The sequence below is a fragment of the Portunus trituberculatus genome, chromosome 18 (genome assembly GCF_017591435.1).
Source record: "Portunus trituberculatus isolate SZX2019 chromosome 18, ASM1759143v1, whole genome shotgun sequence".
Lineage (NCBI taxonomy): Eukaryota > Metazoa > Arthropoda > Malacostraca > Decapoda > Portunidae > Portunus > Portunus trituberculatus.
In genome coordinates, this window is record NC_059272.1 from 21,317,713 (window position 1) to 21,343,485 (window position 25,773).

The 25,773-nt window shown below is 38.4% G+C and overlaps 3 protein-coding genes across 14 annotated transcripts in view; all 3 read left to right on the forward strand.

Annotated features, from left to right (window-relative positions):
- The window catches only part of LOC123505551 (protein tramtrack, beta isoform-like), a 57,806-nt gene that overhangs the window by 12,880 nt on the left and 19,153 nt on the right, over positions 1-25,773 (forward strand). For 2 of the 12 annotated variants that reach the window (XM_045256997.1, XM_045256996.1), the window contains exon 6: positions 7,271-10,867. The exons of 2 other annotated variants lie outside the window; for them this stretch is intronic. In XM_045256997.1, the coding sequence (XP_045112932.1) occupies positions 7,271-8,845 (1,575 nt within the window). In that variant the 3' untranslated portion in view covers positions 8,846-10,867. 8 more of the 12 variants (XM_045256999.1, XM_045257001.1, XM_045257000.1 and 5 more) reach the window with 8 other exon arrangements.
- LOC123505557 (protein krueppel-like) lies at positions 11,470-14,724 on the forward strand. Its single transcript, XM_045257019.1, has 2 exons — positions 11,470-11,627; positions 13,594-14,724. Exons 1-2 carry the CDS (start codon positions 11,604-11,606, stop codon positions 13,975-13,977), a joined length of 408 nt encoding a protein of 135 aa, XP_045112954.1. The 5' UTR covers positions 11,470-11,603; the 3' UTR covers positions 13,978-14,724.
- The window catches only part of LOC123505555 (zinc finger protein 513-like), a 7,446-nt gene continuing 381 nt past the window's right edge, over positions 18,709-25,773 (forward strand). Inside the window, exons 1-3 of the mRNA XM_045257018.1 lie at positions 18,709-19,060; positions 21,024-21,096; positions 23,958-24,298. Of these exons, the coding sequence (XP_045112953.1) occupies positions 18,846-19,060; positions 21,024-21,096; positions 23,958-24,296 (627 nt within the window). The 5' untranslated portion in view covers positions 18,709-18,845 and the 3' untranslated portion in view covers positions 24,297-24,298. The remainder of the gene's footprint in view (positions 19,061-21,023; positions 21,097-23,957; positions 24,299-25,773) is intronic.

Here is a 25,773-nt window from a genome sequence, read left to right on the forward strand (position 1 = left end):
ATATATATATATATATATATATATATATATATATATATATATATATATATATATATATATATATATATATATATATATATATATATATATATATATATATATATATATATATATATATATATATATATATATATATATATATATATATATATATATATATATATATATATATATATATATATATATATATATATATATATATATATATATTTTTTTTTTTTTTTTTTTTTTCCTGTTGCTGCTATTTAGTTCTTTGGACAAAGGCTGTGGAACTTGCCAGCAAGTGGAATCATAAGCGGCACTAAAAATATCCAAATGCAAGGCTAATAAATTGTGTCATAACTTTTAGAAATTGAATGAGATAATATGGCCCATGTCAGTCAAGCTGCCAAACTTTAGAAAATGAGGCTATGATTAAAAACAAAATGTATAATGATACCCTCATGGCTTAGTCTCATATTATTGAGTCTGATATGCCAGTGTTTGTTTTGTTCATATAGCAGGACACATTGCGTGGTGTGCTGCTGATAACTGAAATAATAGCCAGAGTAAGTGCTTCAGGAAACGGTCTATCATAGTTGCCTTGAAATAGTGTAGATAATGCTTTAGGAGTCTTCATCTGTACATAATGCTTGGAACTATACATATCCTTGAATTTGTTTTCATGTGAGGAAGTGAAGCAAGGTTGCATAGGAAAGCAGAGCATCTATGTAGTTACATCAGCTTTATACATTGAAGTGATGTCATGACATTGAAAGTGAAATTCTCTCTCTCTCTCTCTCTCTCTCTCTCTCTCTCTCTCTCTCTCTCTCTCTCTCTCTCTCTCTCTCTCTCTCTCTCTCTCTCTCTCTCTCTCTCTCTCTCTCTCTCTCTCTCTCTCTCTCTCTCTCTCTCTCTCTCTCTCTCTCTCTCTCTCTCTCTCTCTCTCTCTCTCTCTCTCTCTCTCTCTCTCTCTCTCTCTCTCTCTCTCTCTCTCTCTCTCTGCTGCATTAGATGGTGCTCCAATTTGGACACCAGAAGGGTGTCCATTATTTATTTGTTGTGTGTCATTTCAGGCCAGAAAACAAATCCAACTGATAATTATAATGTGGTATTTGGACTGAGACCCAGACACATACACACACACTAATGAAAGTAGTTACACTTTTTTTACCTCCTTTTGTTTGAATATTTTAAAAGGTTTTGTTGCTACCACTGTATACATAACACACACAAACTCTGTACCTGCACAGTGAAAAATGTACACTAGTACATCTTACCACCAGGGCAGGGGATGTGTGTAGGCCGTGTGTAGTGTAAGGTAACAATATAGTAGGGGCTCATTACCGTCAGTAAGCAGGACATAACCTACAGGTGGGGCTGAATACTGACCCTGTGCTGACATGTGCAAGTGGGGCAGCAGCAGGGGCTAGGAAGAGCCTCACTGTCGCCACCGCCGCCATCAAGACGCACCACTGTAACTACTGCCCCTACACCACCACTAACTACACGCACCTCTTACGCCACACACACACCCACACAGGAGAGAAGCCCTTTTCCTGTCCTCACTGCCCCTACCGAGCCACCACGAAGGAGAATCTAAAGCGCCATGTGCTGACCCACACTGGGGAAAAACCTTACTCTTGCCCTTATTGCCCTTATCGTGCATCTCAGAAAGAGAGAATGAAGGAGCATGTATACACTCATACTGGAGAGAAGCCATATGGGTGCAGCATGTGCTCGTATCGGTGCTCTCAGAAGGGTAACCTAAAGAGCCACATGCTCACCCACCAGGCCACCTGAGGCCATCCTGAGGGACAGCTGGAACTCCTGAGTGACTGGGGAACTGACTGTTTGGGTCAAGTGTTCATGGAGGACAGCCTTAAAAGTGAAAATGGATCTATGGTCAGCACCTGGTCTTAGTGTGTTCTATAGATGTTGCCTTGTGCAGGTGTACATCGATACAATGATAGAGGCTAAGAGAGGGCTAGCTGGCCAGATTTTTTTCTCTGAAGTCTGTCTTGGAAAAAGTGTAATAATTTAATAGCATTACTCTGTGACAACTTGTTAGGCAGGAGCATTTGGAAAATGAAAATATTTAGTCTTTTTACAGGTGTGTAGGAAAGGTATGTCTGCAATATGTCATATTGTGGCAAAGTATGGAGTATGGTTGTGATTATACATTTAAGTAAATATTTTAATAGAAAAGGATGTATCTTTCCATAACCTTTTCAATTTTTTTACAATTACAATAGATGAGACTATTTGACCATTATAATAAGAGATGCATTTGGAAAACTTGTGCCATTGGACTGAAAATACTAAAGAAGAAAAAGTGTATATACACTTTTCTTAGTTTTCTACTATATCCTGTAAATTTATTAGGTTTTTTGGGGAGAAAGAAGATGAAATTTATTTTTGTTTTCTTGGAATCTAAAACCTAGTATTTGCCACTGGGATAGCATGCAACAAATGAGGAAATGGATATAGTGTACTCATGCACTCCTTGTTGAGATAGGATATTGTTGTGAGAAGAGACAGGACAAAATCTTTTTCTTTCTTTATATTCTTAGGAGAGTAATGAAGGGCGGGATAGAGGGATAGGGCTGTATATCCCTTCATGTACTACTTGCCACTTGTCTGGAGGTCAGGAATGTGGTAGTATTACGAGCATTCCTCTGCAGGTGAGGCCAGAAAGAGTGGGTCAGAGGAGAGTGGGTGTGCGCCTTCTGCTGCCCCGGGTCCACCAGTGTACCTATTGCTCCTACTCCACCACCAATGCTGGCCACCTCAAGAGGCACTTGTATAAACATACTGGGGAGAAGCCGTACTCGTGCCCTTATTGCAATTACAGCTGTACCCATGACAGCAACCTCAAGGCCCACATCCGGGTCCACACGGGAGAGAAACCCTACTCCTGCGACCACTGTCCTTACCGCGCCACACAGAAGGGCACCTTGCTTGCTCACCTCATAAAGCATAAGCAGCCTTCTGCTTGAGCTGGGCATGGTGTTTCTTACCTCTGGGCTGACTGTAAGAGTTGATAATATAGGAGACGGGTATCCATGGGTCCGGGAAGGGATAGTGCAAGAATTAGCTGTGTAATGGGAGGAGGCTTTAGAGCAGTGGTTCCCAAACTGGGGGTAAATTACCCCTGGAGAGGGGTAATTTAACAATTTTTCAGGGATAATGGAAAGGTGACAAAAAATTCAGAATTCTGAAAATCAATAAAACATTGCAGTACCTGGCATTTGCATTAGTATGCAAAGATGTAAAGTAAACCTATTATTATTAGTAGTTATTTACTATAAATAATTTATCTTATGAATAACTATTATAAATAATTATTGATAATAATTAATAAAGTTTAACCAAATAACAATAAACATCAAAAGCTAATATAGTTTTAGAAAAAAAGGAATATGTATCTAAGTGTGTGGAAACCCTAAAGTATTTTGACATATGCTTCAGGACACAAGTCACTCAGTAACCTTGATGGCTCATCGACATGTCCAGTACACGTCACTCATCACTCACTGCCGGAGACTGCCTCTATTCAATGTTGTCAGACGTGCGATAATTATCACAAAATGCAATCATTTAGCCTCCTGTGTGATTAGCAGTAGCATGTATGTGATAAGATAATGCAATAATTATCGTAAATATGTGATATGTTGGTCAATAATAAGATCATTTCTAATTATGGTAAAAATGCGTTATTTGGGTTTGAGAATCTAGCACCACTGCCTCTATTTCACAGTCAGTTTCTCTGTGAGCATCAGCTGGGGTCGGCATAAGCTGGTATGTATATGTAGTGTTTTAATTTAAGCATATATATCAATGTTGACAACATTTTGTGAAAGGGGTAATATGCTTAGTGTGGCATTTTAAATTGGGTAACAAGCTGAAAAGTTTGGGAACCACTGCTTTAGAGTATATATCAGTAGGTAAGGGAGGAATAATGTATAAGAATTATTTGTGATGGAGAGAAAGCTTTAGGTGAGACATTATTGGTTTTTGTTATTATGAAATAGGAGAGAATGAAGAATTTGGTGCTAAGCAAGGAAGAAATCTTGGTGTTTTTAGGAGTGAAAGAGGGAAAAGAGGGAGGGAAGGGATATATGTTGCATAAATGATGGAGAGTAAAATTCTCTCTCTCTCTCTCTCTCTCTCTCTCTCTCTCTCTCTCTCTCTCTCTCTCTCTCTCTCTCTCTCTCTCTCTCTCTCTCTCTCTCTCTCTCTCTCTCTCTCTCTCTCTCTCTCTCTCTCTCTCTCTCTCTCTCTCTCTCTCTCTCTCTCTCTCTCTCTCTCTCTCTCTCTCTCTCTCTCTCATAGGCATTATAGATGAGTGGGCTTGGGTGTTGAAGGGAAAGAAGGTGGTGGTCATCTTTACCATTGATGGAGCTGTGATAGATGTATATTTAGTGTTTGGAGGTGTGGGAGTTATGTGATCTCGTAGCTCATGTAAGTTGGTGTGTTTCATGTTTTGTCTAGCTTCATTTCTGTTATTGGTCCATCTCACTCTAGTACTTGTTGGTCATAGGTGCAGTGAAATCAAAATTAGTTTCCTTTCATACATCAAAAAATTGGATCAGGTCTTTGACATTGTCAGTTCACTAACACTTATTTGTCAGGCATTGTTTCATAATCATATATTTATTGTGCTACCTTAACTATCAAGGTACCAACTTTAAATGCATAGTAAGGAAATTGTTTGGTGGAAGAACTCTATCTTGTGATACATGTGGGTGAATTTTGTCTATTTGTCTGTCTGTTAGTTGTCTTCTTATGTTACTCTCCAGAACTGCCTGCCTCTGCAGTGACACACACACACACACACACACACACACACACACACACACACACACACACACACACACACACACACACACACACACACACACACACACACACACACACACACACACACACACACACACACACACACACACACACAGAAGCTCTTAAGGTGTGCACATGATGTTTGAGTCTATATGTCTTCAACAAAATCATCGAAAAAGATGGCATGCCAAATATTATTCTTAATTTCAATTGCTAAAATTATTCTGGAATCATTCACAATTTCATGTTGGATTGATATGAAATATCTGAAGGACATCATAGTGTATGTGTTACACATCTTTAGATGCATTGCAACTTAACATTTAATATCACCTATTAAATTATCTCATTTGTGTCTTATTTGACAATGTTCTTACTTGACAGTAAACTCTCTGACTGTGGCAACCATTCTTTCTTATGATTTTTGACAAGGGTTTCCATTCCTTACCTGTTTTCCCATCATTAAGCTATTTTCATGGTTTAATAACTGATCGTAATATCTTGTTATGTTTGTAGTTATGGATTTTACTAATGTGAACCAACACTGCCATTATAAGGGAAACAGATTTGTTTGTGGGTTCTTTGGTTGTGGCTCCTTATTCAGTACTTGAGTCCATGGCAGGTCAGTCCACCTTGCTGGGAAGGCTGCTGGAGTGCTGGAGCTGCAAATGATTCAATAAAACAATTATCGTGCCAATTACTCATGAGATTTCCTTACCTGATGGTATTTTCTGAGTTAATGGTGTACTGGAACATCTCTTTACCAAGCATTATATTTGCTTGGTTATTTCTTTATGGTATACTTATTAGATATTTATTGGCCAACATTATTTTGGTTTGAGAAAATGAGAAAGTAACAAATCGAGGTGAAGGCATGAAGTGAAAGAATGCATAGGGATCTTTTAATGTGATTGATATAAAAATTATCATCATATTTTCACAAGGAACAATTTATGACAAACAAAGTTACAACAAAGATGAGACTCCTGCATTGTTTGTTGGACTTTGGGTTTATATATGAACTTTGGTATTCAGAGATGTCATCAGTCTGATTAAAAAAAAAAAAAAATTGAACTATTTATTATTGTGAAAGGGATTATTTCTGATATAGTTAGTGCAGACAGTATCTAGAAGTCACATACTTGGCAGTTACAGGAATGCGGAGTAGAGAAACCCTTGATTTTCCCTGATCCTCTGTGAGTTGCACCACTATCATCCGTCTGCTGAGATCTTGTCTCACCAGTGATCTGGAGACCTGAGGCTTACATGGGCATGCTGTCAAAGAGTACTTAATCCTTGATTAAAATGATTTTTCTTTTACCAGGGGAAATGTTTTTGAACATGGCACATCATGTCTTAGCATTAACTTTAACAAAGTTTACCAGTGAATTGTTTGGATGAGTAAGTCTACATCATTAGAAACTTGCTATTGTTAAAAGTGTGCTTAAGACGGAAGGAGTTATGCTACCATAATGTTGAAAAGGTACCACTCTAATTTTAAGTGTGACTAATTGAAGTCTAGTAGTGGATCCTTTGACTGTAAGTCAGCACATGAGTTCAAGGACTGCACAGCTCACCTATTAGATAAGAATAGTCCAGAGAATAAGACGCCACCTCCTCCACAGGTGGAGCAAGGAAGTAACAGTGAGTGGCCGGGTGGGAGAGGAGCCTCAGGGGGCTGGCAGGACCTTGCTGCCACGACCAAGGTGCACCAGTGTGCCCACTGTCCTTACACGACCCCCAGCATACAGACTCTCAAGAGACATATTTATAAGCACACTGGAGAAAAGCCATTCGTGTGCCCTTACTGTTCGTACAAGACAACCCGCAAAGCCCTCCTAAAGGAGCACGTGTACACACACACCGGAGAGCGGCCATTCTACTGCCCATACTGCTCCTACAAATCTTCCCATAAGAGCATCCTCAAAGCCCACATCCGTACACACACTGGGGAGAAGCCCTATGCCTGCCTGTTCTGTCCATACCGTGCCACTCAGAAGTCCTCCCTCAACACCCACCTTCTCAAGCACAAGATGGAGGGGCCTCCTGTCTAACCCATCCTTCCAATCCTTTGCAGTGGCACGAATTGATTTTGCACAAGGGGGAAAATGCACTGATATGCACTTTTTTTTTTTTTTTTTTTTTTTTTTTTTTTTTCCTTCAAAAAGAGTATAGTGACCATGTGCTCTATGCTCCTGTTGAGGTGTGAAGTATTTGAGTGTAAGTTTAATGTTTTGTGTGTTTGCTTCTCCTTTATTTGTTTTTTGGCTTTTTATGGGTGAAAATACCTGTGTATAGTGTGTGTGTGTGTGTGTGTGTGTGGTGTGTCACTTTATAGGTGCAGGAATATAAGTATGCACGCATGAGTGTGTGTGTGAGAGAGAAAGATAGAGAGAGCTTTGCTGCCATGCCCCCCCTAGGAGTGTTCACTCTAGGGCATCCTCCTCAGGTATGGCGAGAGACAATTTCTCAAGAGGGTGTGGGAAGACTGCCAAAGGAAGGATGCCAAGGGACTCCCAGCCCCGCCACCACTAAACTCGGAAGTCCCTCTCCCCCATCTCCCTCTCACCAAACCACTGCCACTCACCCTTACTCCACTAGTGCTACCTCTTCATTTTCTGCTTGCTATGCCTCAGTCTATGGTTCCTTCCCTTCTATTTCTTCCATTTCTCCATGTGTTTCCATTTCTCCATGTCCCTCTTCTCCTCCATCTTTTCCCACACTAGTATCAGTGGGGCCAACAGTCTCCAGTCCTCCTTCCTGGTTTGCATCCACCGCCTCCTCATCCTCGCCTGATAGTCCACAGGAAATGCCTCCTCCACCACCACCTTTATCTCCTCCATCTCGCTCCTTTGGTCCATCCACTAGAGGTCACTTCCGCCCACGAATTCATCCTCTCTCTCACAGTTTCCATAACTTTCATTCACATATCACAAATGTCCGATCCCTCTCCCAATCTTCCCAATTCCCTTCACATCCTCCTCCTTCTTCTTCACCTTTATTCCCAGGCTCTTCATCCCCCACCACCAACATTTCTGCCCCTGCTACCACCACTACTACCACCTCCTCCTGCTCCTCCTCTTCCGCTGTTTCCACCTTCGAGACAACAGTAGAAGATAAGAAGCCATTTTGCTGCGAGTACTGCCCTTACAAGACAACAAGAAAGACTGCTATGAAGGAACACATCAACAGCCACACAGGAAAGAAGCCCCACGCCTGCCCCTTCTGTCCCTACCGCACATGCTGGAACTCCTCCATGGTGGTGCACATGAGGACACACACAGGAGAGAAGCCGTACTCCTGCCCTCACTGCAGTTACCAGGCCACCCAGCGCTCTTCCCTCAAGGCCCACCTCCTAACCCACCAACCCACTACATTCATAACTACCACCTCCACCTCTGCTCCTGCCACTTCCATCTCTTCCTCTCCTGTTAATGAAGGTGTTGCTGCTGCTGATATTACCACTACAATTGCCACTGCTGATGCTAGTGCTGCTGCTGTTACTGGTGCTTCCTCTGCTTCTGATCCCCCTGTTTCTACTACGTCTGCCTCCTCTTCTACCTCCCTTAATTCTCAGCCATCCTTAACACCATCTCTTACTGCTTCAACTTCTTCCCTTCTTGTCCCACAGCAAGAGGCGCTCTCCCCAAATCCTGCTCCCATTTCCCAGCAGTCTTCTCCTCCCTTCTCATCCCTCTCCTCTTCCCTCACCAGCCCTCAGCATCTCTCTTCCACCTCTTCAGTTGCTTCTTTCCTCCCTTTTCAGCACACTCCATCCTTTCTGAGTACAAGGCACCCCTCCCCTGCTCCCTCACTTGCCAGCCATCATCACTCCCCTTCATCTCTCCTTAGCCATCTCTCATCATCCTTTGCCATGCCTCCATCCCCTTCCCTGGCCATCCTCCAGTCTTCCTCTCCTCTACAAATACCACAGACCCCAAGCATTGCTATTTCACACACCCCTCCCCTTAACTCTCCACAAGCCCCGTCCATTTCCTCTCACCATCCCTCTCTTCCACGCTAATGCCACAGCTCCTCAAGCCACCCTAACCTCTGATCATGCAACTTACAAAAACATTTGTGTGCTAGAAAGGGAAGGCCTTTTGATGATCTGATGAACTGTTTGTACTCTTATGGAATGTTGTGGGTGATTATGTGAGGGAACTTTCATTGCTGTTGCTGTAGTTGTAGTATTCTGAGCAGGTTAAGTGTTCCTCTTTTTTAGGTTTAGTGGGCATATGAAGCTCTCTGATAGGGCATATTATTAGGGGCACCCTAAGAGGCTCTCAATGCCTTCCTCCCTTCTGCCATCCCACAAGTCGTACAGTTTATTAATGGTTACATGTTTGGTAGGTGTTTGAATGCTCCATAAGAGATTGATTAGAACTTAGTTATTTTTTCTTTTCTTTACGCTTGGTGCATTTCTATAGATTGTTATTCTAGACTCACATTTTTTTGACAATAAGCAGTCACTTTTCATGTAAAGTGCCATTCAACTTTTACTTTTCTATATATTTTGATTACATTAAATGGAATTTAACTTCATCATGTTACTTTTCATGTACTTTTTTTTATAAATGATGTTTGGCTTTATTTGTATTTAAAAAAGAAAATGTACCAAAAGTAATCTTTACTTTTCTTTTATTTCTTTGAAATTTAATGAAATTATATTTGATTTTACATCACTTTTTTGACATATACATATATACTTTTCTTTAGATATCGTAGTTTTCATTTTGTATTTGTATGGTGTTGCTACTTTGGTCATGTCTAATGGTTGCCATCTTAAAAAAGATGACCTATTGCTATAATCCTAAAGCAATATGTTAACTATAAACATAATACTTATTGTACCTAGCTTTTAGTGTCAAAACTCAACTTAAAGTATTAACTTGCTGATAGCTTGATCTGACCTAAGCTTTGTGAATCTCACCTGTTGAACACTAACTACATATATTTACTTGTTTGTGATGATGCTTTGTAGAATACAGCTGTTGTATATTAAGGGGCTTGCATTGTTGTAACCAAGCAAGTTCACCCAATCCTGTAGAGGGAGTGATGGCTGGAGTACCAGCAGTTCTGTGCAGCTTTGTGGAGCATTGCCTGTACACTAAGCATTCATGTATTGCAGAGTATTACCTGTTCCTAATATTTACCTCAAAGTACTGTCAGAAACATTAAAATATTTACCAGTATTGTCTGATTCAAGTATTTATTGCAGTGCTGAGAAACTTCACAAAATGTTATGGACCTAAGGTGTTCAGTGGTCATGGTAGTGTGGAATCGTCCTAACTGGTGCTTGTTCATATCACAGAATACTGCCATACAGTGCATACCTTTCTTATTGGCTGGAATTACTCTCACCATTACCATCACCACCTGCTCTTCACCAGCTTAGTCCTAAAATACAGTAACCCCTCTCAACTCGGAGATTGTAGAACTTACAGATTTGTGGATCATTAAATTTCCACCCATGAAGCTTTTAACAATCAGCATTCTTGAAATACTGATTTTCTTGGTGTTAGTTGAAATTTTTTTTATTTAGTGTTTCAATTTAATATTTAGTGTTCTATGTAGTATTTGTACATCCAATGAGTTACATCTTAGTGAACCTGTATTAGGAAATTAGGAGAAATGTACTAGAGCTGCAAGCAATTGCATATACTTACTTATTGGAAAGGTTGTCATACAGTGATATTATTATATGTTATTTCATGAGATCACAATTCTAAGAGGATAATTGGATGATGATATGAACAGATTCAATAGTATAGTGAGTGGACAGGATTCCTTTCTCTTTTTCTTTTAGGAATAGGGATTTGAACAGCTGGAATGTTCATCTCCCACAACTTGGCTGCTTTATTATGGAATAACTGCATTTAATGCAAGTGCTTTACCTAGTGTGTGTGTGTGTGCGTGTGTGCCAGTTCATCTGTCCCACTGTATACCTGCACATCAGCATGCAGGTGTGTGTGTGTTAGTTGCCATGTGTTGGAAGGATGTATTTTTATATTACATGAAAGGTTTCAATAAAATTTTCTCGAAATTTCAGTGAATTTCTTTCCTGTTATGTGAATGATTTTGCTATTTGGTATTGATGAGTAAAGAAACATTACAATACACTATCTCTGCATCAAAAATACCCTCATCTTGTACATACAATGGGACTCTTGTTTATGTATCCTGTGCTCTGCCACTTTTTTTTTTTTTTTTTTTTTTTTTTTTTTTTTTTTTTTTGTGATGCATAATGACAGAAAAAATGAATTGCACCACACTATTAGTATGAGATGATGAAATTTTCATTTCACAGTAGAAATCTATTAAGTTCATGGAAATATGCTATATTTAACACATGATTTGCAATTTTACTTTGAAATATGACGCCTCTATTTTCGAGTGGTGATGAAATGTTGATTCCAATTTTTGGATAACTTTCTTAAGTGAACATGACAATAACCAGTAAGATGACCCTCCTCTTCAGGTGGAGCGGGAGACACACACTCAGTGGAGTGACGGAAGAAGAACCTCGGGCGAGTGGCCAGTCCCCACCCCAGTTGGGAAGGTGCACCAGTGCCCCCACTGTGCTTACTCCACCACTGACTCCTTTAAGCTCAAGCGACACACTCTCAAACACTCTGGCGAGAGACCTTTTTCATGTCCATACTGTTCTTATGACACAACACGTAAGGAGCTCTTGAAGGAGCACATCAATCTACATACAGGAGAGAAGCCCTACAGCTGTTCCTTCTGCCCCTACAGCGCATCTCAGAGGAGCTCCCTCAATGTGCACTTGCGTAGACACACAGGTGAACGCCCCTACACCTGCACACATTGCCCTTACCAGTCAGCACATAAGATCTCCCTCCAGAACCACATGCTTCTACACAAAACACAAGATAACTGATATTGCCCAAGCCACCAGGAGTTTATTGAACCTTTTCCAAAGAGGGGCTGAATGGGGGCAATGCTGAGTTTTATTATATTGTTTATTCCTGTGAGGAGAAACAACTTTGTGTGAAAAATTACGGTAATATTGAAGTGAGGAGAATATATTTGCATTTCAGGAGCAAAAGTATCAGACTCATGTGAGTTATGGCTCTGCAGTTGTTAAGTTTTGAGATTCACTCAAGGCTCTTGTGTGTAGAATATTACAAATGATTGGGAGCAACTTTTATTGGTCACATACACAAACTGCTCTTCATTTGTTTGATTCATTGTAGAGACATGGAAAAGAAAGAAAATTACTTTCATCTATATCTTTTCATAATATCAAATATTATTGAAGAAACAATGCTTACCATCAGGAAATTTTATTACATCGTCTCGTTTCCTTCCCATGTATTGATGTTGTTTAACGAAATAATTTAACATGCTCCCTTTTAACTCTCCTTCCCAATCTCCATCCTTCCACATGTCTTGACACTTTATATTGCTTTGACTGTGACTTTTTTTTTTAAGCTTGAATGTTTATTTTTTTTTAACCTTAACCAATACTGCTGTGAAGTCATACTCTTCCTTTCTTTTCTTCTTGATAGTTGGCTTCAATTTTCTCTTCCTCTAATGTGAATTCACATTTTTACAACTCAGTGATACAGCTTCAAATTTTTGAGGAGCTTCACTGCTCACTCAGCATCCTATATATAAGTGAGTTCTCAATTACCCTTGATTGTAGGGTAGTTAAGAACTCACAAGGTTTTCTATTTTGACAGATATCCTTGAGGTTATTATATGCTAGAATTTGTATAAATAAAAGTCTTTGAAAATGCAAAGTCTGAGGACAGCTTATGTGAGAGATCACACACAATCCTTTATATTTTATAAATATGGCTGTGCATATTCTGCATAAAACTGAGACAAACATCTGCATTTTGTTCGTCACACTCCAACCATTATGAATATTTTAACTAGTGGGAGAGAATCACTGTTAGAAAGGATAGAGAAAGAAAATTAAGAGGAAGGAAGAGAGAAAAGAAAAGATATAGTACACAGCTCTCAAATCATTAACAGCTCTGTAAACTTAAGGTATTTTTATAAGAATGACTGTGTGTGGTGTAGGATCAAGTACAAATAATGAAAATATGAGAAAAAAATTCATCACATTGAAAAGAGAGAAATTACAAATCTCATTCATCCTACTGCTGCTGTACTGGTGCAGTGGCTGATGTAGAAATAACATTGGTAATGTCTAGTGAAAGACACACATCATTTCAGAAAGTTGACAAATGTGAAAATAAATCAGATTATCTAGTAAATTTATACTAATGCACAAAAATTTGTCTTATCACCTTACCATATCCATTTTTGATAGCTTAGAGATCTATCTTCAACAGGAAACAAAAAGTGTTAGGCCAACAAAAGATAGTCATATGTGGGAGAGGATGTGATCTTTACTTTTCACTAATTGACATTGAGGAGGAATACTCTTTGAGGTTATTTTAGTCTCTCCATCTCTTGCAGAATAATACTTTTAAGTGAAAAAGACACTAAGAGTGATCAACAGTCAGCAAAATTGGGATTCAAGCATGGTAATTATATTTGTGTGGGTGATGTAGTGCAAGTCAGTGTTATAGTTAGTGAAGACATTTGAGTATTTGTGCACAGGAAGGCATCACTACCCTATCACTGGTTCATTTAGTTTTTATACTTAAAGTACTTTTTTGCTTTGTGTAATCTTTGTCCCAAGCCATAGGTCTCCCTATGCCTTTTTAAAGAGCAGGATCTGCACATTTAATTTGTTTGACAATGACCAGTAAGATGAAGCCTCCTCCACAGGTGGAGCGGGAAGCTAACTTTGAGTGGACTGATGGCAGAAGAACAGAAGAAGATTGGCAGAGCTCCACATGCATCAGCAATAATCTGAGGAGCAATGCCCTAAGGCAGACGGGGGAGAAGCCTTACACTTGCCCTTTTTGTTCTTATAGAACCTCAAGGAAAGCTCTCTTAGAGGAGCACATCAACACACACACAGGGGACCGGCCATTCTCGTGCCCTTACTGCCAGTACAGTTCCTCCCACAAGAGCATCCTGAAGGCTCATATACGGCGCCACACGGGCGAGAAGCCGTATGCCTGTGCTCACTGTCCTTACCGAGCCACACAGAAATCAACCTTAAACAGTCACATGCTGACTCACAAGGGAAAGGACCCAGTGGCCTGAGGGCACCAGCTAGTGACAGGAAGTCAAGGAAAAGTCCAGGTGTCTCCAAGTATATCTTGTCAATGGGCTGCCTGCCCACACTCACTTGCCATGTGGCTTGTCTGGAGACCACAGTCCACTGCCACACTTCCATCCCATTGTTGTGTGTTGACAAAGATGTATTAGATTATCAAATAATGAACCTCAGAGTATTTGTATATTTTGTTTGACCAGGCATATAATAATATGATGTGTCTGACTGATATTCAATTTAAACTTTATATTTTTTGTAAGTATTTATGTGTTCTTGTTCTTAATTGATGAAAATAGACAACAAGCAGTATTGCCATTATATATATATATATATATATATATATATATATATATATATATATATATATATATATATATATATATATATATATATAACATTATTGTATATACACAAGTTATATATTTAGTTCAGACAGTATCTGAAGTTTTGCAGTGAAATTCTAAGGCTGGGTACAAAATTGATAAGGCCAAATACAGTTAGATCAAGAATTGCTAAGTCGTAATGAGTGTTACTGTAAAGTCCACAATGATAGCAGTGTCTCATACAAAAAATACCTGAAATGTTGAGAAATTAGTTTGTGCAAGTACAATTACTACAACTGGTTACCAAAATAGTAGAGAGTTGGATTTGATTAAGGACATAATGGAGAGGAAGGAACCTGAACCTGAACCTGAGCCTTCCACTGACACTCAGAATAAAAATCAGATTAAGAAGTCCTTTATTTTCATTACAAGGTTTCTGTCCTGCACCAGCCCTCCCCCCCTCACTCCCCCTTTGGTCAAGTGAAGGTAATGTCAGAGACTGTACCTGGCCTGTGTGGAAAATGAGAAGAAACTAAAAAATTATTTTCTTTTCCCACATCAGATTAGATCCTTTAATTATGATTTTATTGTTTTTTATTATTTATTATTATTATTATTATTATTATTATTATTATTATTGTTGTTGTTGTTTTGTTACTTATTATCATTATTATTATTATTATTATTATTATTATTATTATTTATTATCATTATTGTTATTATCATCATTCTTATTTTTGTTATTTTTTTTTTTCTTATTCATTTATTTGTTTTATTTATATATTTATTTATTTTTTTTCCAGTTCCATTACAATTATGAAAATATATCTATTTAAGCATAGTGTCATTCATGTACATTGAATTTTCCCCCCATCAGTGTGTGTCTGTGTGTGTGTGTGTGTGTGTGTGTGTGTGTGTGAGAGAGAGAGAGAGAGAGAAATGAGTGTGTCCAGCTTAACATTGCAGGTAATTCAAACGTCATCACTGACCAATGTGGAAGGACTCACTGAACTCACATAGATACCCTCATGTATCATTGCTTCCATTTACTGTACAAGGCAAAGCAGGCATTTTAAAACACCTGCTTTTAAAACCACATGAGATGCACAGAAGTAAGACGAAGCCTCATCTGCAGGTGGAGCTGGGAAGTAACTGTGAGTGGAGTGAGGCAGCACAGTCACCACCCGAAGAATGGCCATCTCTGAGTTGTGCAGGAGGAGGAGGAGGAGGGGGAGTAGGAGGAGGAGGAGGAAGCAGCAGCAAGGTGCACCAGTGCCCACATTGTGCCTACAACACCACGTATATACACACACTGCGGCGGCACATACTAAAGCACACAGGGGAGAAACCTTTTGCCTGTCCTCATTGTTCATACTGTACCACACGCAATGCCCTTCTCAAAGAACACATCAATACCCACACAGGCGAGCGGCCCTTCTCATGTCCTTTCTGTCCCTACAGCTCCTCACACAAGAACATCCTTAAGAGACACATAAGAACTCACACTGGCGAAAAGCCGTACACATGTGCCATTTGTTCCTATCAGGCAGCTAGCAAGACCAACCTCAACAGCCACTTGCTGACACACCACTCAGGCCGGGACCCCCCAATGTAGGGTCCAGTGATACCTAAAAGCCTCCCAAGATGTAGTGTTGTGTGGCCTTTCCTCTGCATTTACAGACAGTATTAGGCTATCAATACTAAATATATAGAGACATTTCACTTTTAGTTCAAAACATGAAAATATTTACATTGCTTAGCCTTACACTTAGATGCCCTCACTTTTTATGCACATGAACATTACTTGTTGCTGTGTGCTACTAAATATTTTATGATGTTGAAATAGTGATGGATTAATCTGTTTAATGTTATATATGAAGGTTAACATTTTATCACAAATTAGTTATTGGAAAAATTGTGATAGTTTCTCATCACTTATGTTTGAACAGACAGCTATTTGTTGCCTTTTATATCATCAGAGTGTCTCAGACCAGTCTGAGATGAGTCATACAGAGCATGACTTTATTCATTATTATTAAGATGTTATTTGTAACATTGGGAATAAATGCTGCTTATTTCATAATTCAAATATTACACACTGCAAACATAAATAATTATATTTTCTCATATATTACAAGTTGTATATTACATAGTATAACAAGATTCTCTAATGTTAAGAAGAGAGGTTGTGTTGTTTTCCAGCCTACCACATGAGTGCACTTTAAACATGTTATTATATTTGTTTTGATTATAATGTACATAAAGAGGAACTTTATATGTATTGGTTTAGATCTGAGTATATCATAACTATACTTTGCCAAGGAAAATTATTTACTGAAGATGCAAAAGAGACGGGTCACTACAAATTATAACATGATAGATAAGGATGAATTCTTAAATCATTATTGCTAGTAAAGTTATTTTTGGTAATATAAGTATTGATCAGGGAGAGTTCAACCACATATAAATGTATTATTGTATAAGTCTCATCACCATCAACCCTCATCATCTAAGACAGATTTCACTATCCAACTACCATCATCTCAACCTCTGCATGATAACTACTAGTGAAATGACCACACACACACACACACACTGTGATAATGTGGGGATTTCACTGACTTTTTTTTTTTTTTTTTTTTTTTTTTTCCAACTCATTTGTATTATAAAAATTTTTTGTGTTATTTTTCCTTGAAATATATTTCATCTTGTCTGTTACACAGAAACAACACATAAACTCACATAATGTACCCCAAAAAGCACTAACAACAGGAAGGTGTCAAGTAGCACTTACCTTTTCCTTATTTTTTATTTACTTACCGTATTTTAATCTTAAATCCTTTTTAATGGCCAACTAGTAAGACGGGGCTCCTCCACAGATGGAGCGGAAGGCAAAGACTGATGGCAGGAAGGCGACAGGAGAGTGGCAGGGTCCCAACTCTAGCAGCTCAGGCCATAAGTGTCCTCATTGTGACTACGCCACTGCTAGCATGAATGAAGTCTGGAAACACATAGCTCTTTCCCACTCAGGGGCCAAGCCTTACTTTTGCCCCTATTGTTTGTATAGAACTACCAGGAACTCCCTCTTAAAGAACACATTAACACACACACTGGGGAGCGACCCTTTGCTTGCCCACACTGCCCTTACAGTTCTTCCCACCGGAACATTCTCAAGCGACACATTCGTACTCACACAGGGGAAAAACCTTATGCCTGTACCCAATGTCCGTTCCAAGCAGCCAGCAAGACTAATCTCAATAAACACCTAACGATACACAAAAGAAAGGAGGATGCAAATCAGGCTTATCTCTAAGTGGGAGTATAAAGACACTTCATGGTCCCACAATACATACTCATAAAGCTAGCAACCCATGTTGCAAAAATAGCATGTATGCTGAATCCATAACTTTAAATAGGGTTTTTGGATAAATTAGGCATGAGGGGTCGATGAAGCTTATTGACATGTGTTAATGCTGAGTAAATGTTATGTACAAAGCTGTGAATGACAAGAAAACCATCATTCACATATATATATATATTGTTGTATTAATTGTATTTTCCATAAAGTCTGGAATTTGAATTGACAAAATATGGAGTGGTGGATAGATAGTTACCCAGGAAGCAGGAGTTCTTTAGAGTCAAATTCTTACCTAGAAGAATGTAATGTTAATAGTACAAGCGTATCATGTTTTGTTGTTTGTTGCTCCAGAGGTAGAGTACGTCTGCTGGGAGACACGGGTCAGCCGGTTGTTAGCACTGCTCTAGGACATTTCCTCTTAACTATTTCAGTATAGCCCCAGTGAGGCACTCTCATGCTCCTGCTGAGCCCTGGCGGCCATGGAGATTCCTCCGTCCAAAAGTACACACGACATGAGAGCCATTTCTTGTGTGCTGCTGGGATGACTGAACTGGTTACTGTCCTAAGAAGTGCTGCTGTGGTGCTGCGGCTTGTAATTTTAGCCTGATTTTGCTATAGAGTAACTTAAACAATAGTGGCAGTTCCAGAATCAGGTCACTATATATTTGTTCTGATTTTTAAGTATAATTATTATTTATTTTGTACTTGGAAATTCACTATTGATTAGTCAGCTTGGAACTGAGCCACAGGGGGAGTAGTTTGAGCAGCCTGTGGCTCCACTCCCTGAGGCTTTGTCAAGTGATGTTAAGTCAGTAACAAATACAAACTTTCCCCTCCTTGTGGTATTTTTTTGCTCTTTTAAGTGTGTGGTGATAAGCTAAGGAATCTTGATGGGTAGTAGTTTCTTAATTTTTCTCAAGTGGAATGAAAAATAAGATGAGGCCTCCTCTGCAGATGGAGCGGGAGAATAACTGTCAGTGGCCAGGGGAGAGGACAAGAGGCGACTGGCAGGGTGGGGCAGGGGCCTCTGCTGGCAAGGTGCACCAGTGTCCACATTGTGCCTACACCACTACTCTGCTGCATAACCTAAAGAGACATATCTTAAAGCATACTGGTGAAAAGCCATTTGCTTGTTCTTACTGCTCATACACAACCACCAGAAAGGAACTCCTGAATGAGCACATCAACCTTCATACAGGAGAGAAGCCATTCTCCTGTCCTTATTGCACCTACAGTTCCTCTCACAAAAACATCCTCCGCAGACACATGCGGGTCCACACGGGTGTACGGCGCCACATGTGTCCACATTGCTCCTTCCAGACTGACAACAAATCTGTGTTCAACACACACTTCAAGATCCACATCAAGGAAAATTCTGTTTAGTTCAAAGTAATTCACCTAAAATAAGTTGCAGCTCCTAAAGAATTTTTATTTTGAATGAATAAGTAAAAGTATTTGAAGTTTCCCAAATCAGTGATAATAGTATATATATACTTTGTAATCACTTCGAATAGTATTATATATAAATAAATTATTGGCAGGGACTGTTTGAAGAACAAAACATTATAAATTGCATAGCTTAGATGAATCCTAGGATTGCCTTCATCCCCTGAGAGAAGCACAGCAGTGACAAGTATGAGTGCCATCATCCCCACACCTACAGACTTGTGTAGTTGGAAAACACCTCTGTTGATCTCCCCTTAAAAAATTATAATATATATATATATATATATATATATATATATATATATATATATATATATATATATATATATATATATATATATATATATATATATATATATATTGGCATGTTATTTACTTAGTATTTGTTAGTTCATATGAGGAAGTATTGCGAGGTTATAGGAAGCTGCAACATAACATATATTACATGTCAGGATGCCAAAGTCTCTGTAGTTGAGAATGTTCGAATTTGATGTGAAGGACTTGTGAATGTTATGTCTACTTAAGAGTTAAGAGTAAGATGAAGCTCCTCCTCTACAGGTGGAGCGGGAGACTAACTGTCAGTGGACTGGTGGCAGGAGAGCCAGAAGGGACTGGCAGGGCCTCGCCTCTGCCAACAGAGTGCACCAGTGTCCCCACTGTAGCTACAATACAACCTTTATCCATAACCTTAAGCGGCACATTCTCAGACACACAGGAGAGAAGCCCTTTACCTGCCCTCACTGCTCTTACAGCACGGCCAGAAAAGACCTACTCAAGGAACATATAAACACTCACACATTAGAGATGCCATACAGCTGCCCATACTGCCCCTATAGCACCTCACACCAGTACATTCTCCAGCGCCACATTCGCATTCACACAGGAGAGAAGCCATACGTGTGCTCCTACTGTTCATTCAGAGCCTCATGCAAAACCACCTTGAACAGCCACTTGCTATTGCACAAGTGTGAGGAAGGCAAAGACAACACCTAAATAAGTTCAATTAGAAAAATCATTTGGATTTGCTCTCAGCTAAATGTCAGTTGTTACTAAATTTTCTTGTAATTGCTAATCTTTTGGATACCAAAGTGGTGTTTGTCTTCGGTTGAGTTCTTGATTAATCCATGAGATTGGTGTCAGTAGTGAGTGTTCATAAAGTGAGTGAACAACCAGTTCTGACAGTACAGCAGCTACATAGTAAATAAAATGTAATGAAGTAAACTGTAGACAACCTCCTAGTCACATTTTTTTTTTTTTTTTTTTTTTTTTTTTACATAGTTTTTATGGTAGAGATTGCCTTACGCTTTTATTCAAGCTTTATCCGTTAAAAAAATTTAAGGATGCGTGTAAGCCTCAGACACAATTTTCTGTAAGTATGAATATTGAAAGGCAGTCACTGTATGAAAAACATTAATAGTGCTTTGATAGAAGATATATCCATACATCTGCTGGCAGTGCAAAACTACGGTTCCTCATGTATAATCTTTTATTAGATTCTCTAAAGGCCATTGAAGGCATTCATTTAGTGTTCTGGTGTATTAGCTCCTTCCTCCATCTCCCATACCTGCAAGTAGACCATTACCCAAACTGTGTGTGTGACATAGGAGTCTTCGTGATTACTGATCCTGGCCAGTGTACTTTATACTTAGAATTTTTAAGTTTGGAATTTATTTGTAAAAATTTTTGCACCAGAAGGTAAAGATGTGCTACTTGGCATCAACTCTGATCCTGACTTAAATAATTCAACACCATTGCAGAGAGAGAGAGAGAGAAGAGGCTGAAAACCTGAACATTTGTTGTACTACATGATATTTTAGAATAATGGTCAGTGTAACACAATGTAAAACTTTGTTCATGCAGGCTTGCCGTTGAACTTTCTAGTACGATAACTAAACCTCATCTACAGGTGGAGCGGGAGGCTAAGTATCAGTGGACTGATGCCGGCAGACCAGAAGACAGGCAGGGCCTCGGCTCCACCAGTAAGGTGCATCAGTGTCGGCACTGTGCCTACCACACACCCGATTCCTATAAACTGAAGAGACATACCTTAAAGCATACAGGGGAGAGGCCTTTTTTATGCCCTTACTGTTCTTATAGCACAACTAGGAAAGAATTCTTAAATGAGCACATAAACACACACACTGGAGAGAAGCCCTTTTCCTGCCCCCACTGCCCCTACAGCTCCTCCCACAAGAACATCCTGCGGCGCCACGTGCGGCGCCACACAACTGAGCAGCTCTCATGTGCATCCTGCCCCTTCCAGGCCATTACTGAAGCTGATTTAAAGAGTCATATGCTGATGCATGTAGCAAAAGACCAAAAATTATAGGATAGATTTAATTCACTTAATGTCTCCTTCTGTTTTGCAACTTTTAATGGGATATAGTATAGTATTTATTTTTGTTAGTCATTGAAGCCTAGTGGCAGTATCTACCAACATAGTGATAAAGAGAGAGAGTATGAAAGCCCCATGAACTATTTATTGTTGTTCCCTTAAGACCTGTTTATATATATATATATATATATATATATATATATATATATATATATATATATATATATATATATATATATATATATATATATATATATATATTTTTTTTTTTTTTTTTTTTTTTTTTTTTTTTTACTATAATGATTTTTTTTTAAATATGTAGAGTAAACAAAAGTGGTGTTTCTATGGCTTGAGTGCACAAGAGTAGGATAGCGGAGTGGAAGCATAGGGCCGCATCTCTAAAAGCATGGGATGCCATGCCTCTTGTGACTAGCTGCTCAGCAACCGAGTGTATTGTGTATGTGTTATTCACGTGTTTGTATGTGTGTGTGTGTGTGTAACTTCATATTCAAGCCATGTTACTAAGAAGAAAACATGAACTCTCACAGACAGTCATAAAGTTTTTTTTTTTTTTTTTTTTTTTTTTTTTAGAATATATTTTAACTCTTTTACATTTTTATTTATTACAGTAGAAACTGTTTCTGACATTGTTGCTATTATTTCTATAAGAAAAAACATGAACCTTCAAATCCAGTATACCTCATATCAGAAACTAAAATTCCAGTATGCTCTTGTGATCATGTGCATATATTATGTGCAGAATTGTGAGATTTTATTGATTTTACTATTTATGCTCATTTGTCTAGAAATATGTATTTACTCAAAGCACTTCACGTTTTTTTTATGGAATGTGATGTTGATCTGTGATTGTGGAGCTTGTGTGACCCTCTAGAGGTTCAGGAAGAAGTAATGATGCTCCTCTCCACCACTAAAGAACAGTCTCCCTAATAGTCCTCAGTAATATTTCTGGCAGGGAAAATGAAAGTTAATTATACATTTATATGAGCAGAAATGTCCTAAGCAATAATACTCTGTGTGTGTGTGTGTGTGTGTGTGCTTTTTTCTTTTCTTGACTCAGAAAATTATCATTTCAGTAGAACTTCACACCATGAATTAGGTAGCTACATGTTACTGGTTCTTGCACACCTTTGAATTTTATCATGTAGGAACTTATTCTCCTGAATCATTAAAGAAAGTACAATAAACATCTTACAGCATCAGCCATCAGTATACTACATACTGTTGGTTGTGTTTGTTTTCTGTTATTTAATTGTTCATGTATTTATTGAATAATTTATTTATATATACATATACATGACTTTATTTTTATACTCATTTTTACTTTTATTTATTTTTTCCAAGAAATAATACAATAGTATTTTGTAATTCATATAAGGACTCTAGTTTTGTCCTTGACTATATCAACGTGTCAGTGTTTTGCTTCTGGTTGTCTCCAGAATGTATTTATAAACTAATCATCTAAAGCTGACTGTCTCACTCATCCTCTCCCATTCAGTCAAGTGTCTTGGTTCTTCTAAAGTACAGTGTAATGACTTATGAAGTATAAAAGACAAAATTTGTTGCATTGTCTTCAAGGCACTTCATGGTAGTTAGACTCAATTCGGTTTGTATTGAATGTGCTGTTGGGTTCATGTGAATTTCAGTAGTGTCCAAAGAAAAGTGTGAGATCTTGCCACCACACCTTATAGCCTCATCATCATGGTTGCCAGTAAGATATAACTTAATGTCAGATAACCTTTGATATAAATCACCATTTCATGAGATTTTGTCTTGACTTATTTGAAGCTGAAATAAATCTTTACAAAACACAATGAAATACTATTTCATATACTGATCAGCTCATTAAAAAGACAAAGAGTAAAGAAATGGTGTCATGTGGAATCTTTCTTTGTAAGACATTTACACAGCATAAAGTGTGTGTATAATAGAAAAGTTTCAAAGGGAAGAGAAAGAAAAATGAAATATGGTCTCTCACTTTGCTTTTGAGAGGTTAAGAGAAGAAAAAGAAAAGTGCAACAGGACTCTTCAGAAAATGTTCTTATATCAGTACATCAGTTTCACTAAATTTTTTAACCAGTAATTATCAAATACAGTGACACATCATGAAAAACAGCAATGCATGTGTATAAAAAAAGACAGTCATCACCTTCCAGCCTTTACATAAATATAACCTCATTTTAACATTACCATCCTGGAGCATCCACACACACACACACACACACACACACACACACACACACACACACACACACACACAGTCATTACTATTATTGGTAATGATACGGTTGGAAAAACAACAGAGTAACCTAAGCATTAAGGGCCTTACTTAAGTAGATAAAGCATACCTAATTAACTGAAGCATGACCATCTGTGCTGTGGTTGTTGGCTGAGTAGGTTAATGACTCCTATTAATTATACTGTGAAGGGCCTTGTGCCGCCAGAGTTGAGAGGACCACAAGTAAGATAGCCGCATGTCCCCTACAGGTAGGGGCGGAGGGAGGTAACGAAGCATCTCTATACCCACTGCCCGGCCACACCACCACCTCCACCACTACCACCACCACCTCCTCCAAGACCCACCGCTGTCCTTACTGCACTTACGTCACCATAAAAACCACCAACCTTGTAAGACACATCCACACTCACACGGGCGAGAAACCATTTGCCTGTCCCCATTGCCCCTTCCGAGCCACCCAGGAAGACAATTTAAAGCGGCACGTTCGCACTCACACGGGAGAGAAGCCCTATTCTTGCACCCTCTGCCCATATCGCTCTCGGCAGCAAGGGAGTCTGAAGAGGCACGTTTGGGCGCACCATAATTAAAGGTAACTCACTTAGGAAAAGGTTGCACATAGTGTCTTTCCTTTCACTATAATGGAAACTAGGAAGCACACTGACTTGACCTGACCTTCATCCTTACTCTGACCTCTGTCCTCTGTTTTGGTATGTGGTGTTCCCTCGCCATAGAGATTAACTGCATACACTGACTTTTCCTCTATTATAAAGTCACATCACCATTACTGACAGTAAAAGCACAGTTCTGATTTTATTTCATTTGTCATTTAAGTGATATCATTTATCACACAAACCATTACTGTGATTAAAATGAGTCACTTTTTTTCTCATGCCAACTTGTTAAATGGAATGTGTCTATTTTATCAGAAATATTGTGGGTGATTGTGTAAGTATTAAATAAGCTACTTAGGCTCTATAGTTTCTCTTCTTTCCACTCAGGAACATGATGTCTTCTCAGTTGTAGAAGAAAAATAGTCACTTAATTTGTTCCTTATCTTCTTACTGTAGTAAAATTAATTATCAGAATTTGTTACATTTTCATATATATGCACCCATATATATATATATATATATATATATATATATATATATATATATATATATATATATATATATATATATATATATATATATATATATATATATATATATTTTTTTTTTTTTTTTTTTTTTTTTTTTGCTACAATTGTTTAACTTTTTATTATTCACCTTATAGGTAAGCAGAGAGAGAGAGAGAGAGAGAGAGAGAGAGAGAGAGAGAGAGAGAGAGAGAGAGAGAGAGAGAGAGAGAGAGAGAGAGAGAGAGAGAGAGAGAGAGAGAGAGAGAGAGAGAGAGAGAGAGAGAGAGAGAGAGAGATTCTGTTTATAAGGAGTCTTCACATTTCAGGCATAATATTCTCAGGGTTCATCCATCCTTCATGATTCACATGCCCAACACAGCCTCTTGCTTCACTTGTAAACTCTTGAAGTGGTGTTGCTTCTCATGCTGTGTTCTTACCCTTAAAAGGTAACAGAAGTTACCAGTGTAATTATCTTGTCCCTCTCAAAAATCTCATCATCATTAAAGAAAAGTGTTGAAAAATCATTCAACTCATTAAATAACATCTTAAATCTGTAAAAAGCTTGTTCTTTTGACACTTTTTTTTTATATGAGTAGAATGCATGTGTTGGGTGAGCACTTTGTTTGTGGCATGAGTATGGAGAGTTATATTTGGATGTGCATTAAGAAACTTGTACAGTTGGCTTGAATTAAATAAAAAAAACATTATTTTGATGCAAATGACATCACAGTACATAATAAATGGATCTGAGGTTGAGATTTCTAGTAAATGAATCAACTAACATTCAAGAGAAATTATTTCTGTGTTGTGTATGAAAGCAAGTGCACCCAAGTGAAGTGTGATTTGGGAGATGACCTTCACAGAATTAGGACCATATTTGTCATGACATTGTTTATATAAATCAGACACCAATAGTTATGCTACAAGGTTTTCCAGAGGTTATT